This window comes from Akebia trifoliata, chromosome 2 (assembly GCF_017979445.1).
Source record: "Akebia trifoliata isolate Shusen 1 chromosome 2, ASM1797944v1, whole genome shotgun sequence".
NCBI lineage: Eukaryota > Viridiplantae > Streptophyta > Magnoliopsida > Ranunculales > Lardizabalaceae > Akebia > Akebia trifoliata.
Window position 1 is genome coordinate 10,573,608 of NC_141376.1, and position 11,942 is coordinate 10,585,549.

The window sequence follows — 11,942 nt, forward strand, 5'->3', positions numbered from 1 at the left end:
CTTTACAAACGGTGTTAAAGTTCAGTAGTTATTTTACTATTTTATCATTTTTATACTAAAATAATTTAATTTTTAAAAGAGTGTTGATTTTGTAACTCAACCTAACAAGGTAACTCAAAAACTCATTGCAAGAATCGTAAATTTTTTTCCCTCAAAATACACAAGTGCACATGTTTTATGGGGATGTGAAGTAAGGTATCCTGAGAGAAAAAGTTAACACTTCTTGCAAGGTAAACGTTATTGAGTTTTTGAGTTACCCTATTTAGGTTGAGTTACAAAATCATTACACTTTTAATCTCCCTTTAATCTATGTCAACGATTATTTTTATAAAATACTTTATCCACCAAAATCTAGTGAAATCGGGTTATTACATTAGTCCCCTTTAACACATAGTTATATGTCCCTCTATTCCTCGGATAGTTATATGTCCCTCTATTCCTCGGATGTGTCATGAGATGGGTTACTCCAATCGCTTTTACAATTTACATTTCAACTGATAGGACAAGTTATGACTCCATTGAATATTCAGAAATCAGATGCCCCATTTTAACACGTTTTGTCTCCAAATATCTCTTATTTTCCCTCGTTATTGGAGTTAACAATGGAACCCTACCTGCAACTGACAAACCATAACCTTTGAGCCCAGTGTACTTATCTGGGTTGTTTGTCATCAACTTCACCGTGCCAACACCAAGATCTCTAAGTATCTGCAATAAGTATGACACAAGATTCAAAATACTTAAATTTGTTTAATTATAAATTAAAAACTAATGGGATATTAAGGGATGACCCCAACATGTCTAATGGATTTTGACACATTGCAAAACAACTTTAAGGTCGTGGGTTCAAGTCCAGCTTACCATCGGAAAAATGGAGAATCAAAGAAAATGGTTACCAAGGTTCACAAGGGAACATCCAACTTGAATTTTAAACAGACCAGCATAACTTCTATAATAGTTAACGCTTAGTTTGACAAATCAGTTACCTGTGCACCAATGCAGTAATCTCTGGAATCAATAGGCAATCCCAGCTCCTCATTCGCTTCCACGGTGTCACGTCCCTCATCCTGTAAGTTGTACGCACGTAACTTGTGTCCTAGACCAATGCCCCTTCCCTCATGTCCACGGATGTACACCAATACACCCCTCCCAGCTGCCTCTATCTGCTGCATCGCAAGCGCTAGTTGGTTACCACAGTCACATCTGGCTGACCCAAATATGTCTCCTGTGAGGCACTCAGAGTGCACCCTTACAAGAATATCTTCCCCATCCCTGATCTCACCCTGTACTTACATAATAAACCATGTTGCAATTTCCTTTTAGTTTGGGAAAACAAAAGGCTGCATTGTTTTGGTCAGGATTTAAATTTAAATAAGAACAATAAGGATAAACTCCATTAACTTTATTTTGGTTCTTTAGGTTGCATATACATATATGGGAAATGTTCAGCACCCTAAGTTTTACCACACACTTTAACAAACGTTTTTTGTCCTACATGGGTTAGAAGTTTTGGAATGGGCTGATTTTTGGTGAGGATGATCTCTATGATTAGAAGATCATCCTCCCCAAAAATCAGCCCATTCCGAAATGTTTAACCCCATGTTTACAAGTTGAAAAATCGTGGACCGTCTTTTTTTATAAATCATTTTTGATGGGGTTAGAAGTTTTGGAATGAGCTGATTTTTGGTGAGGATGATCTCCTCACCATAGAGATCATCCTCACCAAAAATCAGTCCATTCCGAAACTTCTAACCCATGTAGGACAAAACGCGTTTGTTAAAGTGTGTGTGTGTGGTAAAACTTAGGGTGCCGAACGAGACCCTACATATATATATATATATATATGGGTGGCGATCCGTTGACAAAATCCTGGACAACATCCTATACAAAGATCCCAACCATTGGATTCTAGTAGATCGGACGGCTACAACCTTTCTCTACAGTTGTAAAGCATGAGTCACATGTTTTGCATAAAATTTATCTTATTTATAAATAAGTATATCGAAATTACAATAACCTCCCTCCCCAAATAGAATTTTTCTTTCAAAATAAATAAAACAGACCCTTTCTCTCTCTCTTACTCTGCTCTATCTTCTTCCTTCTCCACCGAACCAGCAACCCTCCTTTACCGAAACAAGAAGCCTCCACTGAGGAATCAGCCACGAACCAAAACACCCATGAAACTCTCTCCTTCTCTCTCATACTCCTCTAAAGGTAGCAATTTTTCCCCTAACCCATAGCATAAACTCAGAAAAAAAAATCCTTCTGCCAACAACTTCTCGCCAAGATTACTTTTTTGGGTTTTTATTTGTGATTTTTCTATTTAATAACCCACTTAAATATTTTAAAGTGGTGTGGCTTAAGTCATACAGACTACATGCCATTTGCATCTTTAGGTTATTAAGTAGCATCTGTGGTGCTTGCTAACCAAGACAAAAGATTTGCTTTAAGAGTACTTTAACTAGTAAACTAAATTCTGCTATCAATATTGGTTTGGTTGATGGTTTCAAAACCAATATTGGTTTGGATGATGGATTGTTTTTCGTTTTATTTTTTTCAAAATAGGCCATTGTTGAAGAACCACCCTTCTTAAAATTAATCACCCTTATTACTATGTAATTCCTGTGATGTGTAATTGTTTTACTTTACTTTGATAAAATTTGTTTGGAAACTACATACTAAACCCAGTAAGGAATGCTGGTTCGTTCAAGCTTCAAGCTTCAATGAAACCTTTCGATGGAACTTTCAATGTTGAATAGGGTTCGGTGAAGATCTCTGTGGTTGTCGTTGCAGATGGGATGAGTTAGGGTTCACCTGTGGTCGACTGAGAGAGGGAAAATGATTAGGACCTAAGAATGAGAGAGATAATCGACCAAGAGAGAGAGATTCGTCGGAGAACTCATCCTGTGATATTGAAATCGCAGAGAAGAGTACGAGTTCGTGAAAAGAGAGGGTGAAGAAGAGTTAGGATTTGTTCGATTTGAAGAGAGGAGTATGAGAGAGAGGGAAAGAGTTTCATGGGTGTTTTGATTCATGGCTGTGGAGGCTTGCTGTTTCGGTAATGGAGGGGTGCTGGTTCGATGGAGAAGGAAGAAGATAGAGCAAAGTAAGAGAGAGAGACTCTTTTATTTATTTTGAAAGTAAAATTCTATTTGGGGAGGGAGGTCATTGTAGTTTCGATAAATTTAATTCACAACATGTGACTCGTGCTTTACAACCGTAGAGAAAGCTTGTAGCCATCCGATCTATTAGAATCCAATGGTTAGGATCCTTTGTACAGGATGTTGTCCAGGATTTTGTCAACGGAACGCCACCCTATATATATAGGGTCCCGTTCAGCACCCTAAGCTTTACCACACACTTTAACAAACGTGTTTTGTCCTACATGGGTTAGAAGTTTTAGAATGGGCTGATTTTTGGTGAGGATAATGTCTATGGTGAGGAGATCATCCTCACCAAAAATCAGCTCATTCCAAAACTTCTAACCCCATCAAAAATGGTTTACAAAAAATGGACGGTTCACGATTTTTCAATTTGTAAACATGGGGCTAAACATTTCGGAATGGGCTGATTTTTTAGGAGGATGATCTTCTAATCATAGGGATCATCCTCACCAAAAATCAGCTCATTCCAAAATTTCTAACCCATGTAGGACAAAAAAACGTTTGTTAAAGTGTGTGGTAAAACTTAGGGTGCTGAACATTTCCCATATATATATATATATATATATAAACATTTCCCTATATATATATATATATATGGGAAATGTTCAGCACCCTAAGTTTTACCACACACTTTAACAAACGTTTTTTGTCCTACATGGGTTATAAGTTTTGGAATGGGCTGATTTTTGGTGAGGATGATCTCTATGATTAGAAGATCATCCTCCCCAAAAATCAGCCCATTCCGAAATGTTTAGCCCCATGTTTACACGTTGAAAAATCGTGGACCGTCCATTTTTTTTAAATCAATTTTGATGGGGTTAGAAGTTTTGGAATGAGCTGATTTTTGGTGAGGATGATCTCCTCACCATAGAGATCATCCTCACCAAAAATCAGATCATTCCGAAACTTCTAACCCATGTAAGACAAAACGCGTTTGTTAAAGTGTGTGGTAAAACTAAGGGTGGCGAACGGGACCCTATATATATAGACAACATTTCAACACACATATAGACAACATGTTTTGTCTTATATGGGCAAAAATGTTTGGGATGGGCTGATTTTTTGTGAGGATGATCTCTGTGGTGAGGAGATCATCCTTGCCAAAAATCAGCTCATTATGAAACTTCTAGACCGTCCAATTTTTGTTGAAAAATTATAGACCGTCCAATTTTTGTAAATCAATTTTGATGGGGTTAGAAGTTTTGGAATGGGATGATTTTTTGCCAGGATGATCCCCTCATCACAGAGATCATCCTCACAAAAAATCAGCCCATTCCAAACATTTTTGCCCATATAAGACAAACACGTTGTCTATATGTGTGTCGCAATGTGTGTTGCAGGAACCCGATCCTATATATATTTTGAAATGTCACTACTATATAATTATCGTTATCATTTATGCCTAATCCCAAATATTTGGGAATACTAAGCACAATAATTACAACAGAACCTTATCACAAAAAAAAAAAAAAAAAAACAAATCTTGTTCCTTCACTCCACTATGTACAAAGCGCAGTCTTCTGTCATTGAGACTGAATTCATATCTATTGATCTAAATTCAGTCTCCATCCAATTAAAGAAAATCACTTACTTTAACCATGGCAATATGCTTAATCCCATCCAAAACTGACTTATAATAATAGGCCTTAAATAAACCCCACATAGTGGGTATCGGTGCAGCAGCAGATCGCTCCACCAATTTCTCTCTCTTCCTCCTATACCTGCCAATTGTATTTCAAAAACAATTGAAATAACAAAATGATCAAGATCACAGACAAGCTCATTGCCACAATAACATTTTTCTTATCAGATATGGAAGTTGGCACATGGTGACATGCTGAATAATACACACGCATGTGCACACACAGCACATAAGGTCTATAAAAAAAATATATCAACTAAAAGATTGATATACCTAATTAAATCAGCAATGGATATAATTCTCATGTTCTCTCTCTGCGCAAATTGGCGGAGCTTTGGTAACCGAGCCATGGAACCATCATCATCCACAATCTCACATATAACAGCAATGGGGTCTAACCCAGCCAACACAACAAGATCAACAGAAGCTTCTGTATGTCCTGCTCTTCTTAGAACACCTCCCTCCCTATACTTCAAAGGGAAGATATGACCTGGGCGGCAGAAATCCTCAGCTTTCGATTCTTTAGACGCAAGAGACAATATTGTTGTTGCCCTATCACAAGCCGATACTCCTGTGGTTGTACCTACTTTTGCATCCTACAGAAGCAGAATCCAGTATAATTTTCTGGATAAGTTTAATATATCCTGCTGTAAGATTGCTAACTTTCTTATCGAATAAAATTAAAGCTTCTTTATACCACTGATATTGTGAATTCTGGACAAAGTTTTTCTTCGTTGTCCTTCTGCATTACCATCAAAGGAAGTTGTAACCTCTCTAGATCTTCTCCTTTCATGTTCACACACACAATTCCAGTTCCATGTTTTACAATAAAAGCCACAGCTTCCGGTGTTGCTAACGACGCTGCCATTATCAGATCTCCCTCATTTTCTCTATCTTCATCGTTTACAACAATGACTATCTGCAAGGTCAGCTAAATGTTAGCAATGTTAGCTATGAATACTGTTATGTTTGCGCCTTGTCTTCTCTTGCTGGTAGATTAATATTGACATAAGGGATTGTGCACCAAGTAGCAGATTCGGTAGCTCAAGCTATCCAATGAGCTGACTGTGGGGTTGTAGAGGGCAGCAATCCCCCTACGAGAAGGTGGGGGGGTTCATGTGACAGAGCCCCCGACCCAAATTTTTCGAGGTTACTTTTTTCTCAATTTTGTAACTTTTGTCACTAAGGGTAATTGAGTAATTCCATTTTTGTAAGGACTGTGGATTCATCGTCAACTTATTTAGGGTTTTATTGTTGGAATATTAGACACAGAGCATTCTAATAAGTTGCCTTACGTTATAAGCAAATCATCCTCAGGTGAGGATTAGGATAAATCTTGTATTGTAAGGGATTTCATTAGATTATGATTGGATCAGACCAGATTAGGACTAAATCTGTTATAAGACTAATTATTAGGGTAGATTGTAATTCGTCCAACAAAATCCAGAATAAATCCAATTCCATCTGTTTACATTTATGTGGCTTGTTTCAACTTTTTTGAGAGAAGTGAGATTGAGAGAATTGCAACCCTGATTTTCATGAAAATAGTCAAAGGATCTCATCATCACCCATGAATGTAGGCAATCTTGCCAAACCATATTGTTGAGTTTAATCCTACATCAGACACACATTGCCTTGTTTCTTTCCTTATAAGCTCTTGGGCCTCTCCACTCATTGCCAATTGGTTTTGAGTTGGACCCCCAAATTTATCATGGTATCAGAGCGGGCCTTTCTCTCCTCCAATCACCTAGTTCATATCTTCACGTGCTTTGGCAAAATCCGGCCCACACGTGCGGGGGCGTGTTGAGTTTAGTCCCACATCGGACACAAATTGCCTTGTTTCTCTTCTTATAAGCTGTGGGGACTCTCCACTCATTGCCAATTGATTTTGAGTTAGACCCCCAAATTTATCACGTATAAATTATATGTTTGTGTTCTCGCTTAATTTCTGATTTGTGCTTTTACTTTTCATTGTTTTCATCATTTCTTGCGCCTATTTCCTATAGTGAGAACGAACCTTGCCTTGACGGATGTCTTCTATGGCCTGTGGGATGGAGGAGAATCCGTCTGTGGGGCTATCCACATCAAATTCATCCTTATGAACGAAATAACCATCATTTGTAGGGGTAATCTCTGCTGAAAGTGTTTCAAATGTTCTTAGTCCGCCATTACCCTTGAGACGAAAACCTGATTTTCTACTCAGATTGATCAAGGGTGAATCTTTTGAAACCTTATTTGCTGCAAATGGATTCACACAGTGCAAACCATTGAACATGTTGAAGTATTTGTGCCCCCTACAGAAAATAAGTTGTGAAGAATTAAAAATTAATTAAGAATCAGAGAATTAAAAAGCTCAAAATGCATTATAGTTATCAAGTATCATAAACAAAAGTGTAGATGAGTTCTAATTGTTGGGATTTAACCCCCCAAATACAACTTTCACAATCAATTAAAACCAACCATAAAGATTATCATCGACCAAAAATAAATAAATAAATAAATCCATATGCCTGTTTTCCACAAATTATAATCCAAATAGACAGAACAGTCAACAGTCCATTCTTGCTTCTAATGCCCAAAACTTTTGTAATCACCAAACAAAGTAGAGAGAGGACTCTACCCCAGCCCCTAATACACAGTTACATATGACTTGAGAAAAACAGTCCAAGGTGCATTGGAGGGGGATGGCTATGCTACTTCTTTAATAGAGTTAAAAATTCCCATAATTCTTGTTATCATGGAAAGTGGGGCTGGTAGTAATTACCACTCACAACCCACTATAATTGAAAAACCCTATTAGATTGCATTATAGTTCGTTAAAAGGTGGCGCGTGCAAATGCATAGGTATCAAAAGGGTTTATTTGTAATTTAAAATATTAATTAAAAGATTTTTTAAAATTACATAACAAAATGGATATTTTTTAAAACTAATCAGCGTGATTTTACTGTCATGAGATTGCAATTTTCTTGGTTTTTGACCAAAATGACTCTGATTACATTAAGTTTAAAGGTAAAGGTGGGGGCATTTGTGAAATCCAAATTTTTGAATCAAACCACTTCTATTCCACCTTCTCTATTTTTGAAACTTCTAAGTCCATCAAAAGTGGCTTACAAATTATTGGTAAAAAATTGGTCCACACTCTAAATCACTTTTGATGGGGTTAGAAGTTTCAGATTAGACTTATTTTTAGGATCATCTTCTCATCATAGAGATCATCCTCATAAAAAATCAGCTTAATCCAAAACCTCTAACCCATATTTTAAAATTTTATTATATATATATATATATATATATATATATAATATATATATATATATTATATATATATATGGGAAATGTTCAGCAACAAACATTTTGGCAAAACATTTTTGAAAATATGGGTTACAGGTTTTGGAATGGGCTGATTTTTGGTGAGGATGATCTCTACAGGGAATAGATCATCATCACCAAAAATCAGCCCATTCCAAAACTTCTAACCCATCAAAAATGGTTTACAAAAAATGGACGGTCCACGATTTTCAACCTGTTAACATGGGGCTAGAAGTTTTGGAATGGGCTGATTTTTTATGAGGATGATCTCCTCACCGTAGAGATCATCCTCACCAAAAATCAGCCCATTCCAAAACCTCTAACCCATGTTTTGAAAAATGTTTTGCCAAAATGTTTGTCAAAATGTTTGTTGCTGAAAGGGACCCTATATATATATATATATAGAGAGAGAGAGAGAGAGAGAGAGTACTGTGAAGGAGACAAAGCCATTGTAGAGCAAGAAGGATTGATGGAAGCCATTCTTCCTGCTCACTCTGTCCAATCTCAAGCACGTAAACCTGCAACAAATGAGGGTTTCTTATTAATAATCATTAGAAGCCAAAGCCAACTTGGAATAGAGAAAAAAAAAAATGAAGAAAAATCAAAATTTTTGGCTAAAAGCTTAACGGCAAAAAGGTTGTGTGACACTAGTGATGGCTGGAATTCAGACTCTATCCAACAAAGCCAAACAGAAACGGAATAGGCCGTTAGACTATAAAATGCATCTAATACATTATTGACAATGTTTCTCCGTCACATAATCAAAGTTTATGATTTTGAAATAAATCACTTTGGCCATATCACCTATTTCGATGTATTGAAATAAGGTGTAATACGATGGGAGCAGATCTTCTGTAGCGTGAATCTTTTGTAGCCCTTTATAGCCTATGTCAACATTTGAGGATGTGCCATGTCATCAAGATGATTACATCCAATCGTTTAAATATAGGAGTACAGTAATCGTCTATTTTCAAAAACTTGATTAAGGTTTAAAAAAAAATTGATAATTTTTTTTTTTTCAAATCCGATCTAATCCATGAATCCAAGAGGGTTGTGTTGTTATTTTCCTTCAATGTGGTGTTCTCTGGAATGTAGAACAAGAGCTACAAAGAGTTACAGAAGAAATGAGATACAGAGGATCCGCTTTCGTTATATGATACACCGAAAAGAGATTTGATTAGGTTAAAATCGCATTATAAGGAATCTGATTAGATTAGGATTAAATCTGTTGGATTTATATTTTTATATAAATCCTATTAGGTTTGATAATGATTCAATGAAAATCAAGAGAATAAATCCAATCTTCTAATTTTACAAGATAACTAAGACCACTCTTAAAAGACATCTTGAATTCAAATCCCACCTTAGGAGACACTGTTTGGGATTTATCTTAGAAATTACATGGTGCCTCGATTTACATTTTTTATAAATTTATTATTACTTAAAGCATAAATGTCACCTTGAGATTTACATTAGTAGTAGAATCAGGAGGGAAGCAAGACCATAAACACCAAAGTTAAGATGTGCAGGGACGACATAAACCCAACTCAGTCACCCAAGATGGGATCAACCACATAGGTGGATCCAATACATCTGAATCCCATTTATTGCGAGGGACTGACTAGGTGCACACCAACATTAAAAAATCCTTTATTGTTTTGATAGTTGTATTACCTCTATTTTAACCTATTACTTGCACTCCAATACCTAAACTTTTGAGGTTTAAGCTTTATTTTAATTTGTAATTTTATATTTGTTGTTCGTGCTCTACTTTGACCATGTTTTGTAATTGATTTTGTTTGTATTCTCTTTGGCCCCAACTTAATTAAGGCACTGATTTTTTAATCTTTGTTTAGAATTTTATCTAAACTTGTGTATTTCAAGATAATGTAACTTTGTAAATATGGTTCTGAAACGAAAAAATATTTCTTGCACAAATTACTGAACCAGCAATAATTTCTTTTGGTGTATTGAGGAAGAACAAAAAACAAAAAAAAATTTAAAAGAGTGCAACATTTTTTTAAAATTATTTTTGGAGTTTAATCATCCAAATGGAGTACAAAGGTAAATTTTTAAGTGATGGAGTGGAATTGATAATGGTTGGTGTGCAACTAGTTGGTCCCTTATTAAAAATTTAGCCTAGCTAGTTCATCAACCGTGATCTGATCATGAAACCGGTCTTAGAACTTGATGTAGCGGGGTGTTGGGCTAATTGATGGGCTTTAAGGCCAAGCCCGTCAAATTCTCAAACTTGCACTGAATTTGTATGACCTATCTAAGTCAGACTAGGGCTTAAAATGGGTGAGACCCGGACCGGATCTGAGAATATCCATATTCCGGTCCGATTTTTTTCTGGATCTGACTCGATCCAATTCCTTGATTTGGGTAAAGTTGGGTCGGAAAATTCTAAATTGTTCAACATTTTTTTCTACAACACTTCTTTGATAATTGTTAAACTATTCTATTTTACCATTATAATCCTCTTATTTTATAAGAATTCCCATTGTATTAAAGTGGTAGAAAAGACATTTTGAACCACCAGGGGGTGGCTGAATGGTAGTAACTTGAGACCAAGAAATATGCTCTTTCTATGGTCTCAAGTTCAAATCCCACTACCCATAAAAAAACCTTGGTGGCCACGCACCGCTCCACGTAGTGGGGTATAGCTTGAGTGCGGGGCATAGGGACTAGTCTGGTGTGCGCAAGCTGGCCCGGATACCCTTCGTTTTCAAAAAAAAAAAAAAAAAGACGTTTTGAAAAATCTAAAAATATAATTTTCAAAGCAATATATCATTCGAATCTATGCGGATATAGGCATGTATCCATATCTGACCCGGATCTAACTATGTTTGACCAAATTTTTATCAAATTTTCTCCAAGGGTTCCAACCTGCTATCAAAAGAATCAGGATCAAGTAAGGTGTCATGTTCTTATGGAATAGGAATGGTGTCTACATGGCACGTTTTGGTAGGAGTTTAAAACACATCGGCTCCTAACCAAGCCGTTCTTTCTACATGGCATGCAACATGATGTATTTAATCTCCCACCAAAACATGCCAAGTAGACACTGTATGTTGTTATAGGAACAGGACACCGCTTTGGATTACGACTCTGAAAGAAAAAACCCACTCACCTATTCATACACAAGGACCATATTTCAAATGGGTGATATCAATTGGATGATCATGACCGTTTGATGAACAAATTAAACTCCAAAGTTAATATAATTCCGAAGCATGATAAAGTTGAGAAAATGAAGATGATGATAGAAGAAGCCAACCTTAGAGCACCAATTTAATATAGACTCCTTGAATCTTGAAAACACTTCCAAGCTTATAGCTTTCAAGCTGTAATGAGTTTCATTGGCAACAATTAGAGCTTTTATAAATATAATTAACATGGTTGCAACTTCAATAATTGAAATTTTTTGGGAAATGAGAAGGGATGGCTTCTCTGGACCTACACACTTTACAAGAGGGTTGCATTTAATTAATAGCTGAGATTTCAAAATTTCCTACTTCAGCATTAGAAAGGTATGTGTGAGCATGGGAAGGGAAGTAGTCACCCACACGTGATGAAGAGCCATGGTTCTGCTTATTTGGGAATGTTCTATTGTTACACGGTTTAGTGTAGCAAGTGTTCTATTTTGTTTGCTTAGCCAAAAAAAAAAAAATTGATCTATTTTGTAGAGCAACTCAAACAAATTACTATATTTTGTACATGTTTGAAAATCAACTGTTGAAAGTTGGAACTCTCCAACTTTTCATAACTCTTACTTTATAAGGAGTTGCAACTCTTTACTTAAGTGAGACTTGATAACTCACCC

The 11,942-nt window shown here is 36.2% G+C and overlaps 1 protein-coding gene across 3 annotated transcripts; it reads right to left on the minus strand.

The window, feature by feature from the left end:
• Nucleotides 1-334: 334 nt before the first annotated feature.
• LOC147409484 (bifunctional riboflavin biosynthesis protein RIBA 1, chloroplastic-like) lies at nt 335-11,554 on the minus strand. Of its 3 annotated transcripts, none has more exons than XM_086429521.1 (8): nt 11,250-11,270; nt 8,547-8,634; nt 6,824-7,100; nt 5,504-5,725; nt 5,080-5,402; nt 4,756-4,885; nt 987-1,283; nt 335-708 (listed from the first exon to the last, which is right to left on the minus strand). In XM_086429521.1, exons 2-8 carry the CDS (start codon nt 8,594-8,596, stop codon nt 508-510), a joined length of 1,500 nt encoding a protein of 499 aa, XP_086285647.1. In that variant the 5' UTR covers nt 8,597-8,634; nt 11,250-11,270; the 3' UTR covers nt 335-507. The 3 variants fall into 3 exon arrangements, with proteins under 3 accessions (XP_086285647.1, XP_086285654.1, XP_086285636.1); XM_086429510.1 differs by lacking the exon at nt 11,250-11,270 and adding an exon at nt 11,397-11,554 and having other exon boundaries at nt 336-708; XM_086429528.1 differs by lacking the exons at nt 6,824-7,100; nt 11,250-11,270.
• Between the last annotated feature and the right edge of the window lie 388 nt (nt 11,555-11,942).

Bases quoted from the DNA above. Each gene is read 5' to 3' on its own strand.
- LOC147409484 (XM_086429521.1), bottom strand. From the start codon at position 8,596: ATGGCTTCCATCAATCCTTCTTGCTCTACAATGGCTTTGTCTCCTTCA. The intron at 7,101-8,546 runs GTACTCTCTCTC...TATTTTCTGTAG, and splicing joins ATGGCTTTGTCTCCTTCACA to GGGGCACAAATACTTCAACA. The intron at 4,886-5,079 runs GTATATCAATCT...TACAATTGGCAG, and splicing joins TCCATTGCTGATTTAATTAG to GTATAGGAGGAAGAGAGAGA.